General features: G+C 43.0%; 1 protein-coding gene across 1 annotated transcript; it reads left to right on the forward strand.

The window, feature by feature from the left end:
- The first annotated feature begins 547 nt into the window (after positions 1-547).
- On the forward strand, positions 548-9,042 carry si:dkey-243k1.3 (endonuclease domain-containing 1 protein-like). The gene is made up of 6 exons (XM_061073696.1): positions 548-562; positions 698-816; positions 922-1,022; positions 4,361-4,475; positions 4,682-4,838; positions 8,483-9,042. Exons 2-6 carry the CDS (start codon positions 739-741, stop codon positions 8,872-8,874), a joined length of 843 nt encoding a protein of 280 aa, XP_060929679.1. The 5' UTR covers positions 548-562; positions 698-738; the 3' UTR covers positions 8,875-9,042.
- Positions 9,043-18,715: the final 9,673 nt, after the last annotated feature.

The following is an 18,715-nucleotide window of genomic DNA, read 5'->3' on the forward strand; positions in this document are numbered from 1 at the left end:
ATATAGTTTATATATTATTATATATAATATTTAGAATAATAACAATAATAATAATAATGATAAACTAAATTAAATAATAAGAAATAAGACAAAGAATATATTATATTATATTACATTATATTATATTATTAATCTGACTATGGAATGTAAAGAGTAACTACAGTAATCAAATAACTGTCGTGGAGTTAGAAACACAACACTTGCCTCCGATTTTTTGTGTAGTAGATTTATAAAGAAGCTGAAAATGAAAATACACAGTTAAATCTAAATTTGTACTTAAGAACAGTATCGGACTTCATAAACAGGATATTGTCTCACATCAATCACATATTCCGCTCGCTCTTCCACATTCAAAGCACAAATTTTACACTCTTTACACTCTCACTCTTGGTCATCTTCATCCACACCTGATTAAGGGTCATCCAGCGCAAATGTCACATGTCGGCATACAGGCGTGCAGATAAAAGCAGCGGACAAATAAGGTGAAAGGTGAGGAGAAGTCACATATAAAAGCCCCTTCCTACTCAGGGCAGCGTGTGGAAGCAGACTGGTGCACCGGCAGGTGAGTGGAAATACACACATGCAAACATACACTGCAAACAAACGGACCCCCCTTCCATGAGAGAGCCTTCAGGCTGTAGTTGTTGACAACGCAATGTAACATGAATTTGTTCTTTTTTGTTTCATTTGACTCAAGGGAGCAGTCCAGAATCCCTGATACCTAAAGTTGTATCCACAATGCAGAGCTGGGAACCTTTGTGTGCTCTCCTCCTCTTCCTCCTCTCTGTCCGGGCTGATGTTGTGGGACAGTTTGAGGTTGGTGACTTCAGTTTATTTATTGGACACACATTTGCGTCCATACGTGTGTGTTGTGTTGGTGATTCAATCAGGGGCTTGTCTAATTTTGTCATTCTGACCCAGGATGAACCAGAATGTATGAAGTACTTCTACAAAGAGAAGGTGCCAGAGTTGGGGGCTTCTACTCCTGGGGCGGCCCGTCTGTGTCATCGCTTTGTCAACAGGTAAATAAACTTATTTTACATGATAGGTTTAAGTCAAACTTACATCTATAAACAATATGTTTGGAGTTTAGAAAAAAAAGCTATCCCCAGATAACAAATACATCTATTTATGTTTATTTATTTATTTATCAGATCTGTTTCACTGTATAACAAAAGATTGTTTCCTGCTATGATGATAAGAGCTGAAACATAGTATAACATTTTGAGACAGACCAACAGTGTAAAGCAGGGGTATTCAACAAAAAAAGAGGTCCAGTTAGAGAAAATTTCTGGAAGCAAAGGTCCGGAAGATCATAATGTCTAACTATTTGGTGTGACATATATTTAAGTAGCCGTTTAGTAGTTGTATAAACATCTGCATGTACTCACCACCTGACTGTCGAATCAAATTAATTCAGTACGATTCAAAAACTTTTTGACAATATTTATTGTCACCTAATATAGAACTGAACATATATGTATGATTGCAGATATGTATAATGTTCTCTCATTGACTAAATAAAAGTAGGGCTGCATTTCAAAAAATAAAAATTGTGCATGCTCAAATAAAGGGCTTAACTTATCCACCAATCTTACAGATAATTAAACACATCTTAACAATTGAACAGTTTTAGAATCACTTTCTTCCCCTCTTATATCCCACATCCCCTCGTCTGTTTCCCGCCCTTTCTCTGTCTCACTCCTGTTTCTCCACTTTCTCCGTCTCACTCCTGTTTCTCCACTTTCTCCGTCTCACTCCTGTTTCTCCACTTTCTCCGTCTCATCCCTTTGTTTCTCGCCCTTTCTCTGTCTCACTCCTGTTTCTCCACTTTCTCCATCTCACTCCTTTGTTTCTCCACTTTCACCGTCTCACTCCTGTTTCTCCACTTTCACCGTCTCAATCCTGTTTCTCCACTTTTTCTGTCTCACTCCTGTTTCTCCACTTTCTCCATCTCACTCCTGTTTCTCCACTTTCTCTGTCTCACCCCTGTTTCTCCACTTTCTCCATCTCACTCCTTTGTTTCTCCACTTTCACCGTCTCACTCCTGTTTCTCCACTTTCACCGTCTCACTCCTGTTTCTCCACTTTCTCCATCTCACTCCTTTGTTTCTCCACTTTCTCGGGCTCACTCCTGTTTCTCCACTTTCTCCATCTCACTCCTTTGTTTCTCCACTTTCTCCGTCACACTCCTGTTTCTCCACTTTCACCGTCTCACTCCTGTTTCTCCACTTTCACCGTCTCACTCCTGTTTCTCCACTTTCTCCAGCTCACTCCTGTATCTCCACTTTCTCTGTTTCAGTCCTGTTTCTCCACTTTCTCCGGCTCAGTCGTCTGTACCTCTCCCTTGGTTTTCTCTACCTGAATCGCTATCTTTCTTTTCCTTTCTACCGTCCTTTCATGTGTAACTTGTCAATATAGTACTGGGACTGCAACTGCGGCTGGCACGCAGTTGCATCGACGGACTCGTTTTGGTTTTATAGTTCCCCAAGGTTTCCGAGTGTTGCAAAGCAATTCCCCGCCAGAACACTAGGCGGAGTAACGTGTTTTGTCGAAGACGGCCTTAGAGACGCCTTCTTTGTGTGTGGCAGTCGTCGTGGACTGTTTATTTACATCGCCACGGCGGCTCCTCATAGCCTTTTTCTGGCGGACAAATCTGCCAGTCAGTGACGGGTTATACAAGGGGTCAAACTTTCGGATCTCTTCTGCCAAACGCTCTTCTATTTGATCCATATTCGTTCTTCTAAATCTTCCGTGGTTTCTGCCAGTATTATCGGGCATAAAACCGGAAATGCGACTCCGGAAAGGATGCAGTTAGCAGACCAATCACAGCCTTGCGGGCTGCCTGACGCTTGCGTAGCTTTGTCGTATAGTTAGCGTTATAGCTTTGACGCGTGCTTGTGTGCCTGCGTAAAATCCGACTATAAATCTGTCTAAAAGAAGGTAGTGGTTGACCTGATCAAATGCTTTCTTCAAATCGAGGAAGATTGCTCCTGTTAGTTTAATTATTAATATTGAGAAATAATATAATTAGTAAGTTTTAGCAAAGCTGTAGTTGTGGAGTTATTTGATCAAAAACCAGATTGAAAAGGTGATAAATTGTTATTATGAATTAGACCAGGGGTGTCCAAACTACAGCCCGTATTTATAATGTTTTTTTTTAAAGTACTAAAAAATGTGGAAACTAACAGTTTAGTAGCACTTAAATGGCACTTACTTATAGCACTTTGTAGTTTTGCTTTATTTTTGAAGACATTTTACTTTCTTGATTCTTGCTGTTCTGGGTTTGTACCCTCGGGGTTGAATTCACTTATTGTAAGTCGCTTTGGATAAAAGCGTCAGCTACATGAAATGTAATGGACTATGGCCCACTGTATTGCACTTCTCAGTTAAGACACTAGGTAGCGCCAAACTCACCCTGACCTGCCAGCTGTCCCTCAGAACGCCGCCACACCCCCCTCCCCTGAGCGACGCGATTGAGGTGCACTGTATACAGTCCGCTCCAGGGCAGGGGTGCGTGGCGTCAGTGGCCCAGACCTTCGTATTTTTTCTGTGTGTGGCCCTCGGGATAAAAAGTTTGGACACCCCTGAATTAGACAGTTTGATAGTTCATTATAAATTAGCTTCTCAAAAATGTTTGGATTGAAATTGATCTATAGTTATTGAGTACATCCCCACCTTTATGCAAGGGACTTATGCATGAACATTTCCATATGACAGGTATTTCACAACTGGACAATGACATATGAAAGACTTCACAGAGAGGGTACATACCAATATGGGTATTTCCAATCCCATCTAACCCAGGATCCCGGCCCACTTTTAGATCATTAATGGTTCCCTGTACCTCAACAGGTGTTATACTTCTGAAGGAGCTGTCGAAAAGACAATTCTTTGTTTAAAACGACCACAGAAAGATTCAGTTGAAGAGGCAGAGCAGACTGAGGAGGAATATTGGTTAAATGCTTGAGCAAGTAAAACTAGATTGTTCAATATAATATTATTATCTCTTACATGGTTAGTTTAAGTTGTATCATCAAAATTAGTAATTGCTTAAATTAAATGGCTTTGCCTATATTAACATACAAACACAGGTAAATAAGGGTTGGGCAGGGGAACTAAGAAATTACACTACAGTAAAACACAACATATACACAACTTGACTTTGCTCAGGAAGATGTGCATATGCTTGGTTTCTTGTCTAATTCATCTTTTCATTCACTTTCAACTGATCATTTGAATCTTGGACATTTGCTAAAATCTTGTCAGTGGATATTTTTAGTGTAAATGTTTCTTTGGCTCTCATTTTCTATAGCGATGCATCTATTGTCTTAATTATCGTCTTCATCTCTCTCCATCAGGTACCACTTTGCCACACTCTATGACACCAACCATCGCATTGGTGTCTACGCTGCCTATCAGTTCCAGCCCAGCAATGGAGGAGGCAGGGAGAAGAGGTGGTTTGTAGAGCCTCAGGTTGGTGTGTTCATACTTTGTGTGAATCTACTGATGTGTTCAAAATTCATCATCACCACAATTTGTTATACATATTAAGTATGGAGTATATACATAAACATACATGCATAAATAAAGAATCTATATTTTTTGTACAAGGATATTGTACAGAAACTGTGCTTGCATTTGGCAATTGGTGTGTTTAAAGGTTCGTTTTTGCCTTTCAGCTGGTTAACTCGTCCTGGCAAGCCGAGATGAAGGATGGCTACTGGCTGGGGAGGGACCACCCTGGGGTCTACCTGGGAGAGAGACAGGCTCTGAATGAGGACTACACACACTCTGGCTTCGACCGAGGTCACCTTAACCCCAACGGACACCATGCAGGTAGGAGGGGTTTGTTTGGAACACCAAAAATGTTAAGCAACAGTGTTTATTGAGAACTTTGACAAAAGTGTTTCTATATTACTTTAAATCAGGGGTCTCAAACTCGCGGCCCGCGGGCCAATTGCGGCCCGCGGGACGATATTTTGTGGCCCCCACCTTAATATGAAAGTTTAATGTTAGTGCGGCCCGCACAAACATTGTAGCAGCTCCGCTGTTAGCTGCTGTGTGGGACAATGTTATGATGTTCTGGTTTCCTACTGTGTGCCTGACCAGTGAACGCAGCATGCAAGTGAGTGACATGGGGGGCGGGGTCGTGTGTGTGTGTGTACGTGTGAGAGTGAGTGAGTGAGAGAGCCGGGAGAGAAAAGAGTGGCTTTGGATGTGCAGTGCAGGAGGGTGAAATTAATAGTTTTCCGCCCTCTTTCGCGCAGGTCATGATGTATCCAGTGCTTCATTTATAAATCACAAGGTGCCGGAACGCTAAGTACATATCACAGCGCAGGTACGACGAGCACAGGTCCCGGAACGCACATAAAACGCCGCTTAAAACAGCACACACGTGCCACTTACAATGCAGTGGGACTTATTTAGGCTATACTGCAGTGACGGTATCAGTCTTTATGTCAGTGATTAATAAAGTGGCGTCTTGAGCAAAGGCGACTTCTGTGTCCAGCGGAACGGAACACACACACATACACACACACACACGGGAGCTTCTTTACGCAGACAGATTATTCTAAACCGCAGCAGTTTATAACACGTCATTGAGCTAATATCTACATTTTACAGTCTGGGCTGTTTTACATTATTATTTACACCTGATATGTGTGGATGAATTTTAATGATTTAAATTCCCTCATCCTCTGGTGGTGACATTTACGCACCGAGCCACGGACTGTACATGACGATGTGCTAGTTATTTTGGTTCATCTTAGAAGTCTGCATTTGTTATTATTTTATGAAATTGTGATGCTGTTGTTAAGAAAGCTTTATATATAATTTATTAGATTATCTTGTTATTGCGTGGCCACAAATTAGTAATTCATCCACCGATGTCAACAGGGGCTCCGTAATTTTCTAGTGATTACATTATATTGTTATATTTTATTTTAATCATTTCTTAAAAAACTTTTTTTAATGTTCATATTTTTTTCGATATGAGAGGTACCGGATCTGCTCAAATAAGTCCCAGAACGCAGGCAAGCCAACACGCAGGCACAAAGTAAGCACAAAAATGTATAGAAAAATGTGAGGCTACAGGAGGAATTTGATCATAGATTTGCAGACTTCAAGACGCACACAGCGACTTTTACAAAAATTTTGCGGATCCCTTCTCCTTTGATGTGCAAGATGCCCCTCCTGTGCTTCAAATGGAGCTCATTGGCCTGCAGTGCAACTCTGACCTCAAAGCCAAGTTCAGGGAGGTGAGTGGAAAGGAAGACAAGCTTGGGCAATTTTTGTGAGAATTGAACCCCAGCTTCCTTGAGCTTTCCCGAATGTTCAAGCGGACCATGTGCCTTTTTTGGAGCACATATTTGTGTGAAAAGCTCTTCTCCACCTTGAACTTCAATAAGTCAAGGTACAGGTCCAGGCTTACTGATGATCATCTTCAAGCCATACTGAGGGTCTCAACTGCTTCCTCCCTCAAGCCAAATGTGGCTCAGCTATGTGAGAGGAAGCGCTGCCAGGTCTCTGGCAGCAAGAAGTAGGCAAGAGAAGCCATGTTTACAAGAACTGTTCGTGTTCTTCAATATTCTATTCATGTTCAGAAGAACCCATTGAAGTTAAATAACTGTTAGTAATGACATTAGAGAAGTTTGGATTTTTTTAGCAAATTTTTTTTTTTTTTGTGGAATACCTGATGCGGCCCAGCCTCACCCAGATACTGCCTCCAGCGGCCCCAAGGTAATTTGAGTTTGAGACCCCTGCTTTAAATCCATCATGCTTATCATGTGATTTGCTAAATGATGTCAAGTAAAAATTTTCAGTAATCCTCCCAACGTCAGCATGGCCTGCAGCCAATACCCTCTTGGTGTAGATATTCGTTCATAAGTAATACTGTTTACTGTGAGATGGTTATGAGTGGGGTCATTTCCTGAAATGATGGAGTGGATGCGTCTCAATGAGGAAAGTTGACTTTAGCCAGTGAGACGGTTAATGTCTCCACATGCTGCGAGAAGGGTCAACAGAGAAAGAGCAACACACATGAAGTATTTACTCCTCGCCATGGATCTGCAACACTTCTAACTTTGATCATAAAAGGTTTGAATGGTTTCTTAGAAGGACATACTTCACTAAAGAGGCAATAAAATTATGTTAGCACAGCTGCATGTTCGCAGTGACCTTGACCTCTATACTTAAATCATCTTGCATGATACAAAGCCATGTGCGTAACGACATATGTGACCCTAAACTTGCCCAAAATACACTGTGTTTTTATCTGATTCTACTGGCAATGGCAAATGTGTAATATTATTCCGATGTATCTTAACTTAATCTTCACAGTTTAACGTAGCTCCTGTTTCACAAAAGAATAAATATAGAGCAGCTACTATGCCAGAAGACATTTGCAGATACTTAATCATACCTACTGCTGCTTTATATCCTCTGCAAGGTAATACCTGTTAGGTCAGGTTAGGTTTCTTTATTAGTACCCAAGGATACATGACTTGTGCATACAGGGAACAGAAATCCATGGAAACCGACCACAATACAACATTAGTTAAAAAGAGGACATCAGAACCATATCAATTCATAAAAATAAAACACATCACAACAGACATCAACACAATACAGCAGACAGCACTGAACTTGTAACAGCAACGAGTCACGACAAGTGCTTAACCACCCTCTCCCCATAGCCACCCACTGCTCCTACAGCAGCCTGGAGTGCTAAAAGTGCTAAGGATGAGGTGCATCCCCTGTACCTATTTGTTAAGAAGCACAATCGCTGCAGGTACAAAGCTCTCTCTGCAGCGCTTGCTTCGATCCTTAGGAGCCACATAACTATGGCCAGAGCGGAGGAGCTGGAACTCGCTATTTAAAGGGTGAAAATCATACCAAAAAAAGGAGTTGGCATTGTGTTTAATCTGAGTGGAGTAAAGCGCCAGGAGGTGGCGTTGAGACTCGCCTATAAGCCTACTAGAGCACTTTATTATTTGGTTTATTTGTCCTGCAGACACAGGTTACCAATCCAAGACACAAGGGGAAAACATAACACAGATTCCATGAAAGCTCGACAAAAGAGGTTCAGTATGGTTACGTCAATGTTAAAACAGGAACATTTTCTATGGCAAGACAAATGCTGGTGGCCTTTTTTCAAAGTGCCTCACAGTCGTTACTAAAGGTTAGTTCAGAATCAATGACTGTCCCAAGATATTTATAATTTACAACATACTCCACAGGCTGGCCTTTTATTATTGTTTAATCATGGGTGGGAGCACGCTGTATAAATAACTGTATGTTTTTCGCAGTGAAATTATAAATAATTATTGTGTAGGTTTTTTTTTTCAAAAGGAATATTTTTCAACATCAAATTATTTCCCAATCAGCATTCATTTAAGATGTATCCTTGATGAATGAGATAGATCTTTCACTCTTCTTCTTGCATAATCAACTGGAACTCTCGTCCCTCTCTTTTACAGTCCCTGGACGCAACGCCACTTTCACCCTGACCAATGTGGTTCCCCAGAACCCCAAGCTGAACCAGAACGCCTGGAGGATCCACGAGTCCAAGCTCAACGACCTTTTCCGCAGCAAGTGCTCTAAGGCCTATGTGCTGGTGGGTGCTGTTCCCTCAGCAGACAACTGGATTGTGAAAAACAACATAAAGCGTGTGAACATCCCAGACTACCTGTGGAACGCCTACTGCTGTGTTGACAACAATGGGATGCCCCTGCAGAGCGGTGCTGCCACAGCGAGGAACACAGAGGAGAACTGGGTGGAGAATCTCTCTCTGGATGGGCTGGGAGAATTCCTCCAGCAGTCCTCCAATCAGCCAATAGGGGAGCTGTTTTACAATAATTGCAGGGCATGAAAGAAGGGATGATGAGAAGAGAACTAAAGGTGCCATTTCCCATTAATCTCTACAATAGATTTGTATTATTGCCCAATGCTGTTTTTGGTATTGATTTTATTGTGGTAACATGGTGTATCTTATCGTTTAACAGCAACACTAACACATCCACAATCAATAAATAAAAGTTGTTACAGAAGGACGAAGTGACTGTTTATTGTTGTGTTTTTATTAATAATAAAGAAAAATATCAATATAAGCTAGTGAAAAAAATATCAAGTGTCTGCTTTATTAAAAGACCCTGAATCATAAACTGTTTTCTAAATAATAATAATCTAAGTAATTTTCAAAACAAAAGTTTCAAAGTGCTTTCACAAGATATATTGATAAACGCAAATATAAAACAGCTTCAATGTCAATCAATCATTTATCAATAGAACTGAAGTAAACAAAAGAATAAAAGAAATAGAGAGAAAGAAAGAAAAATACAATATAAAGTTAAAAATGAAATATGAACAAAACAATAATAAATAATGTTACAGATGAGTGCAGTTAAACGATTGCAGGAGGCTGCTATTATCATAAGACTGCCAGTCATACCCAAAAGGGTGACTATCCAGAAAACACTTTGATAAATTGATAAATTACATTTATTTCTTATTTCATGGCAGAAATTTTACAAAACTTTTTAAATAATTGTATAATCACCAGTAAGCCACAGCCTTCTTATCACTCCACATTCATTATATCTGATAGGGATAAGTCCTAACTCTCCATATCCAAATCTATTGCCTATTGCCCATAGTCTCACTGGCAGAAAATGGTGAATATGTGCAAAAAGTTGGGTTTTGGTGGTGCCATACCTTAAGAGAAAAATTTAAAGAATTCTGGACTAATTCTGGCATAAAAATTCTTCACTGCTTACTTTAGAATTATTCAATATTTTAAGGTCAAGGGCTAAATAGATTTGTGTCAAAGTGTTGTTTATAGCTTTGCTTGGCTCAAAGGGGATAGTCTACAATGCCAACTTCCCAGAATGTGGGAGAACAGCAATACAACTTCCCAAAGCTTTTGAAATTATGCCAAGTTGAGGTGACTGCCTCATTTTCCGATGAAATTTGATTGCCAAAAACTGCTGTCCTCATTTGTTTGTGGTTGGCAGAGGTAAGTACTTCTTTTAAAGAAGAGAGCAAGGTGTGTTATCTTTCCCACAGCCACAGGATAGTGAACATCAACCCTAATTTGCCTCCTCATTTACTTCTAGGACAAATCTAATCTCCGCTCAACCAAATAAACTGCCTACATTCAAATGCAATGTCATTTTAGTTCTTGACAACTTTTCCATGTGGAATGGTTGATGGAAGACATTTAAAACTAAACAGCAATTTAAAATTGACAATTTCAAATGTGTAATGCAGAAGCACGTTGCATAAAGTTTTCCGGATGTAGAGTTTTGAGATTTAAGTGCTTTTCCATCCATGATCTTTGAAGCGTCGTTATATTTTTATTTTTATTTTTAAATAGACCAGGTTTTGCCACAAAAAAATCAAGTGTTGTTTTCTTAAAAGACCCTGAATCACTAACTGTTTTCTAAATAATAATAATCTAAATCATTTTCAAAACAAAAGTTTCAAAGTGCTTTCACAAGATATAATGATAAAAGCAAATGAAAAACAGCTTCAATGTCAGTCAATCATTTATCAATAGAAGTGAAGGAAACGAAAGAATAAAAAAAGAGAGAAAGAAATAAAGAAAAATGTAGTATAAAGTTAAAAATGAAATATGAACAAAACAATAATACATAATGTTACAGATGAGTGCAGTTAAACGATTGCAGGAGGCTGCTATTATCATAAGACTGCCAGTCATACCCCAAATGGTGACTATCCAGAAAGCACTTTGATAAATTGATAAATTAAATGTATTTCTTATTTCATGGCAGAAATGTGCATTCATTTGACAAAACTTTTTGAATAATTGAATAATCACCAGTTAGCCACAGGCTCCTAATCACTCCACATACATTATATCTGATAGGGATAAGTCCCAACTCTCCATATCCAAATCTATTGCCTATTGCCCATAGTCTCACTGGCAGAAAATGGTGAATATGATCACAAAGTTGGGTTTTGGTGGTACCATACCTTAACAGAGAAGTTAAAATTGTGGCATAAAAATTCTTCACTGCTAACTTTAGAATTATTCAATAAGGTCAAGGGCTAAATACATTTGTGTCAAAGTGCTGTTTATAGCTTTGCTTGGCTCTAAGGGGATAGTCTACAATGCCAACTTCCCAGAATGTGGGAAAACAACAACAGAACTGCCCAAAGCGTTTGGTATGATGCCAAGTTGCGCTGACTGCCTCTTGTTCAATGAAATTTGATTGCCAAAAACTGCTGTCCTCATTTGTTTGTGGTTGGCAGAGGTAAGTAGTTCTTTTAAAGAAGAGAGCAAGGTGGATTATCTTACTCACAGTGAACATCAACCCTAATTTGCCTCTATAGATAAATCTAATCTCCGCTCAACCACATAAACTGCCTACATTCAAATGCAATGTCAGTTTAGTTCATGACAACTTTTCCATGTAGAATGGTTGATGGAAGACATTTAAAACTAACCAGCAATTTAAAATTGACAATGTCAAATGTGTAATGCAGAAGCACGTTGCATAAAGTTTTCTATATGAAGGGTTTTGAGATAGAAGTGTTTTTCCATCCATGAGCTTTGAAGCTGTGTTATATTTTTATTTTTATATTTTAATAGACCAGGTTTTGCCACAAAGAAACTTCTCTTTTACATCCTTGAGATTGTTGTAATGTGAAAGGATTTTACTTGTGATGAGGAAGCACTTAAGTTATTATTCAGAAGCAAACAGAGGTAGTTACGGAAATGTTAACAACGTAGTAAGGACATACTAAAAGCTAAATCAGAGAAACATGTCTCGCTTCATCTTAAAATATAATTTGCTGCTCCTTACAGGGCCTCATATAAAAATTGTTTTTTGATCAGACTGACTTCATGAATACATAGTGCTTATGAATGTAATTATGGTACAGACTTAAGGCTCCTCTAGCCCCAGCTGCACTGCATGTCAGTTGGGTCTAAGTACTTGATGTGAGGCCAAATATTGTTGACAGTTTGAACTGTACACATCAACAAACATGTTGTTTGTTTAATTATTGGCCCTCTCTTGTGAAGGGACCCCTGTGGTTTTATGAACTAAAATAATAGCGTGGTAATATCTGTGTGTTTTTGTTTTGTTGTCACTAAAAAGGTCAAATGGGGCCCAAATACATTTCTTATCAGCCCTATCAGATTAATAGAGCTTTTTAAATAATGATTTAATTATCTTTCTGGCACAAAAGGGTGAATGAATAACACCAAAAATGGTTATCGGCTAGATTGTTGTTTTAAACATCAATATCGGCCAAGAATTTATATTGGTGCATCCCTAGTGGTAATATCTGTGTGTTTTTGTTTTGTTGTCACTAAAAAGGTCAATTGGGGCCCAAATGCATTTCTTATCAGCCCTATCAGGTTAATCTGACTATCAGTTTACACAACTGTGAATATGTAAGAACATTGCAGAGACACCAAGCAGCAGAGCACTTCATGACCAGCTTCTACTCATGTACGGAGCAGGCAAAGCTATCTGAACCAAGACCTCTGACCCCTCCACCTTTTAGTCTGGGGTAGATGAGCCGACATCTGGCATGCCCCACCTCTTCAGCATGTCGGTGAGGATGGACAGCACTGTATGCAGGAGAAGCAGCCATTAACCTCTATGTCTGAAGAGCTGGCTTTATCCATGGCCTGTTTAATGGGTTCCTCCCAGGAAATGGAAGGTGTCTTTAATGGCCTAGCAACTCTAACTAATCTCCCTCAACAGGTTCAGTTTGTTAAGGATTTTGTTTCCTGAAACCTGTTACAACTGATCCACTCTTCTGTTTAACAATGTTACCACAGACTTGCCAAAATATACAATAAAAATAAAAAATAAAGTTGATGATATGCATAACTCCGCCAAGGCCTAACAGTCCACATATGAAATCATATTTAATTTCACTAGGTTACCAAAGTGAAAACACTCATAAGGATGCCAGATTTCTTTCATTGAGATCTCTGAATTATTCTCTGACTGCCCCAAACGCCCCTCCCCCCAATCTTGATTCCCACCAAAAATTAAATGGTTCTTCCCAATATCTATTGGAAATAAACTAGTAATAATTTCTGCAGAAGAAAAAAAAACACAAATGAAAACATAAACTAGTTGATGAAGATAACTAGTGTCACCATGAGGGGTTGAAGGGAAGAGTCCAGAGCCTCTAACCTAATAAATCACCCTGGAGGTCGAACTATGAAATCTCCTGAAGTAAGAACGCAAAGTCAACCTCCATAGTTATGGTCATAACTTACGATCTATTTCGACCTCCCTCAGACCGTCACCACAGTCTTAACACGGATGACCAGTATCATCAGGGTCGCGAAGAACGGAGGACTCTACCGCCTCACATCCTCGCCCAGCAGCTGAGAGCAGCACTGCGGAAGCCAATGGTGTGGGGGAAGCCACATTGACCCTGTAGAATCTAGAGAATGTGCAGGGAGCACTCCATGTCGCTGCTGCACATATTTCTGAAAGAGGGACCCCCTTTAAAGCAGCCCAGGAAGTGGCCACACTCCTGGTGGAATGAGCTACCAAGGAATCTGGGACTGGTATGTTCTGTCCAGAATAGGCCTCAGCGATAGTATTAACGATCCAATGGGACAAACACTGTTTAGACACAGGGTGGCCGGCTTTTTTACCCCCAAAACAGACAAATAACTGAGAGCATGAGCCCCTCAGAGACTTTGTGCGTGCAATATAAGCCTTCAGTGCCCTTACTGGGCACAACATAGGCAGGCCGGCTTCCTCCTGTAGTAGAGCCGGATCAGGTTGAAAAGTTCTGATCTCGATCACCTGATTTACCGTCTGATGGTTTATGACCTTAGGCAAAAACGAGGGGTTTGGCCACCTGCCCTCCATCTTAGACAATCGTCACTTATAGACAGAGCATGCAATTCACTCACCCTTTTGGCAGAGCATATAGCCAGGAGGAAAGCTGTTTTGTAGGATAGAGACTTCAGGCTGGATTGCTCACGATGGAGCCCTGGGAGCCCTGCTTGGTCGCAGGCGGTGTGCTCCTTTAATGAACTGAGACACTAGAGGGTGTCTACCAACTGTAACATCTCCCACTGTCTCATGGAAGAAAGAAATTGCGGCAGTGTATACCTTAAAGGTGCTAGATGCCCTGTTAGAGTCCAAAAGTGACTGAAGGAAACGGAGAATCAGCTCAATAGGACAAGCGGCTGGATTTTCCTGTCTGTTGCGACACCATGTAGAAAACACACTCCATTTATGGCCATAGTTAGCCCGAGTGGAGGGAGCCCGGGCATTGTCTATGGTCCTCAGGACAGCCTCATCTAACCTTTGAGAGAGGTACTGAGAAGGGGCCAAGCCCAAAGCTGCAGGATGTCTGATCTGGGGTGCCATATCTGAGCTTCTGCCTGTGAGAGGAGGTCTGCCCTGACTGGCAGGGCCCATGGTTGACCGTGAACCAGGCGAAGGAGCTTTGGGAACCAATGCCTCCCTGGCCACCTGGGGGCTATTAACAGCACCTCGTAGGGGCCCGAGGCAACCCGGTTGAGTACCTGGGGAATCAGAGGGAATGGAGGAAAAGCGTACAACAACCCTTCCGGCCATTCTTGAGATAGTGCATCTAGGCCTAGGGGACCTCCCTGGTTTTTCAGAGAGAACCACATCCTGCAGTGGGTTGTCTCTGCTGATGCGAATAGATCGGCCTGAGCCGTGCCAAACCGACTCCATAGGAGGGATACAACCTCTGGATGAAGTCTCCATTCTCCTGGGAGAGGACCAGTCCTGGACAAGAGGTCTGCTGCTCGATTTGCAATCCCTGGGATAAAGATTGCTTTGAGTGAAGCCAGATGCTGAAAAGCCCAAAACAGAAGTTTCTGTGCCACCTGGAGGCAACGCAGGGACCTTGTGCCTCCCTGGTGATTTATATGATACACAGTTGAAGTGCTGTCTGTCCTTATCAAGACATGCCTGCCCTGGATGGAGGAAAGGAGAACCTTCAGAGCAAGGTGAACCGCTCTCAACTCCAGAACATTGATGTGTTCGCCACCCCAAGGGGGTATCCACGGGCCACGCACCATTCTGCCTTCCCAGACTGCTCCCCAACCTGTGAGGGAAGCATCTGTCGTCACCACTGTCCTCCTCGAGGGAATGTTCCCAAGGGGGACTCCTTGGAGCAAGAGCACCCGGTCTGCCCATGGGCGTAAGGCTTGGAGACATGTGCGTGTCACACGAAGTTTCACGTGTCTGTCCAGCTTCGGGTCGAGCTTGAAGGCATTCAGCCACCTCTGAATTGGCCTGGCCCGAGGAGGCCCAGAGGAACAACAGCTGCTGCGGCTGAAATCATCCCCAGCATCCTCTGAAAGCTGATAAATTGTAGCTGCCTGCCGAGACGGAATCGTTCCCGGAAGGCTAGAATCTTCCTCACCCTCTGAGATGTGAGGGATGCAGACATTGTAAGGGAATTCAAGCAAAGTCCCAGAAAAATCACCTGCTGCCTTGGCTCGAAGTTGCTTTTCGTCACATTTACCTTGAAACCCAAGGACCGTACATGCGACAACACCCTCTGGGTATCCTCTACAACTTGGCCAAGAGATGGAGCACAAATCAGCCAGTCGTCCAGGTAGGGAAGGATTTTTACTCCTGACAACTGGAGAGGAGACAAGGCCGCCCCAACCACTCTGGTCAACACCCCTGGTGAGAGGGAAAGGCCAAATGGCAGGACCTTGAACTGATAGGCTTGCCCCTGGAATGCAAACCGAAGAAAAGGTCTGTGGTTTGGACAGATGGGCACATGGAAGTACGCGTCTTCCAGGTCTATCGAGGTGAACCACTCTCCTCTTTCGATAGATTCTAAGATCTGACCCGTGGTCAGCATCTTGAAAGGAAGTACCTTTATGAAGGCGTTTAATCGCCTTAGGTCCAAGATGGGACGTATTCCGCCATCTTTTTTCGGCACGAGGAAATACGTGGAGTAGAAGCCAGTGAGCTGTTCGTCTGGATCTACTTTCATAATTGCATCCTTCTGCAGAAGGGTTAAAATTTCCTGTGCCAGGATTTGAGCCTGGACTGGGTCCGTGACAATCGTCATGCGGATCCTGGAGTAAGGGGGGGGCCGCCGCCGAAACTGAATTCTGTACCCCTTTGATACTGTAGCAAGCACCCATGGGTCTTACACAGTTTCTTCCCAGCTGTCCAGGCATAGCTGAGAATGAAGTTCGGCGGGTGTCCCCCCACCCCTAGGCTGTACCGCCCCGAGGTCCTGGACCTCTGGGGGGGCGCCTCCTCTGGGGAGCACCTCTAGTCGAAAAACGGGGATAGAACCCACGTCGACTTTGTGAAGGCTGTTTGGAGTCACCAGAGGCTGTGAATCCTGTAGCCTGTCGCCTGTCATTCACCGATGGCTCCTTACGGGCCCAGGATGATGATCGGTGGGGAGGCCGGGAGCCCCTAAGTTTATACCTGGTAGTCGCAGCCCCTCTGAAAGTGCGCTGTACTGACTCTCTGGTACGCCGAGACTGTTCAGCCTTATCTAACACACCCTGGGAGTCAGGATGAAAAACATGTGCCGGCACGACTGGCATATTGGTCAGTTCTTTCCTGATATTCTCGGGAAGAGTTGTCTGTGCCAACCAGATCTGCCTCCGAGCTATCATGGCAGATGACATAGCTGCACCAATGTCCCTTGTTAGCTGGGAATGAGTGACAAGGGCAGAGTCTATCAGGCTCATGGTGTCCTGGTCCTCTGGGTTGGCTGTTCTCCTATGAGCTGCCAATAAAATGGCGAGTGCATTGCCCGAGCGGGCTGCTCGTGTGGCTGCATTATAAGTCCGTGACACCAGTCGGTCTGACTTATCACACTCTTTCAGGGGACAGCGTGGATTGGTGGTTACCCGCTCTGGACCCAGAGATGTTAAGGCTGCCATCTCCCGCTCAACTGGAGGCATATCCCCCATACCTGTTTCAGGAGCATACAGATTCTTAGTCAGTCTCCGGCAACCTGCATTGAACTGAGGTGCCCCACTTGGGATGTTCCATGCTTTCCTGAGCATGTGCAAATAGTCACCAGCCACAGGTACAGTAACTGATTGCTGGGTCTGAGTGATGCCGGCCCAAATCCCATCCATTGGAGCAGGAGCCTCAGTTGGAACATTGAGCCCCACAATTTTTGCCGCACTTGAAACCTTTGAGATGACGTCCATGGGTGAAGGCTCACTTTCACCCATGTTGCTGAGGTTGGACGCCCCCTCACATTGTGTGGATTTAGGCTGTTTTAGCCCAGCAGCACCCTCAGACTGCCCATCACTTTCAAAAAGGGAATTTTGAGCATAGAGAAAGAGAATGTCAGGGTGAACCACATTCTCCTCCTGATAGGAGGGTAACCTGTCCGGGGAGGAGTGCCCATGCCTCGATGCCCTAGCTGTTGTGGCCGGGTACTGGGCCTCAACTCTACCCAACCTGTCTGACAGACCCCGTATGGCCGCTAGGATTTGCAGCTGAGTGTCATCATGCTGACCAGCTGGGTTCTGTGAAGGTTTTGGAGCCTGTGTCTCCCTTGAGTCCCGCCTGCGAACAGGGGTGTGCTCATGCCCATGTTTTCGGGGGGCTTTCCTTGAGGTGTGTCCCCTTTCATTTAGTTTGGCTGGTAGAGGCTGCACGGCCCCAGCACGAACAGACTGCTCCACCCTTCTGGCTCTTTTAACACGCTCCTCCACAGGCAGTTCCACTGCTGCCACACAGGGGTTCTCAATATCATCCATTAAATGTGCCATGCCCAAACAAGTCGGGCATTCACGGTGGCCATCTCGGGGATCCATGAGACCCCGGCAATAATGGCACAAATGTGAGGACATTTCTGTGTTACTTTTGTGATTTAAGAATAAATATATAAACAATAGCGCCCAGCAGCTACGGATAGCTGGTAAAGGGGATCTTATAAACAGGCTAATCACAGCTGGCCAATATCACATAAAACGAAGGAAGGGGTGAAATAACTAATTCACCTGAAAATGCCCACTGTATGCCTGCAATGGCAGAAAACAAGGGAGGTGGGGGGGTGGAGAGAGAACAACATCCCAGCCACTGCGAACAGGGCTTTAAGGGAAACAAAATAGCACCTACAAAGGGTGATAACCAATAACCAACTGTATTTTATACAGGAAACACAGGTAAACAATCCCACCTGCTGCGCACAGAGATGAAAAGGGGAAACTACCTGGCCTCAAACACGGTTTATTTAATCATTTTTGAAAGGCAAATAAACGTGAAAAGGTTGGCTTTAACTCACCTCCACTCACTGTGCGCGAACGCACGAGGGGGAGTTGGAGAAACCCCACTCCCTGCGGACAGCGAGTTACGGGGTGAGGAGGGGGGGGGGGGCACCCCCGATCTAAATCAGTTTTAAGGGATAGATTATTTATTGATTAAGCTTCCCAACTTTTCTACTCACTCCTGTAAGAGAACAAACTCTGTATGGACACAAACAGCACGAGATAAACAACACTTACCCAAAGCTGTGAACATGAGTAGTTAGTACAAGGGGCAGCTAATTAAGCTGCCTGAAACAAAGAGCAGAGCTTAACACATGTAGTGTAGCCCTCTTTCTCACTTTTAGAGAAGGGGAAAACCACAAACAATCCTCAGGGACACAAGGCGCCTGCACAAAATTGTGTGGGATTGATAAAAGTGGAGTCCCAAAATATTTTACTTACCTGTCGGTCTCGGATGAGG

Source organism: Limanda limanda, chromosome 6, assembly GCF_963576545.1.
Source record: "Limanda limanda chromosome 6, fLimLim1.1, whole genome shotgun sequence".
Classification (NCBI taxonomy): domain Eukaryota; kingdom Metazoa; phylum Chordata; class Actinopteri; order Pleuronectiformes; family Pleuronectidae; genus Limanda; species Limanda limanda.

What these genes read in the sequence shown, in the direction of transcription:
- si:dkey-243k1.3 (XM_061073696.1), top strand. Translation starts at nt 739, where the DNA reads ATGCAGAGCTGGGAACCTTTGTGTGCTCTCCTCCTCTTCCTCCTCTCT. An exon ending in TGTCATCGCTTTGTCAACAG is followed by an intron (nt 1,023 to 4,360) that starts GTAAATAAACTT and finishes TCTCTCCATCAG; the next exon opens with GTACCACTTTGCCACACTCT. An exon ending in GGTGGTTTGTAGAGCCTCAG is followed by an intron (nt 4,476 to 4,681) that starts GTTGGTGTGTTC and finishes TTTGCCTTTCAG; the next exon opens with CTGGTTAACTCGTCCTGGCA.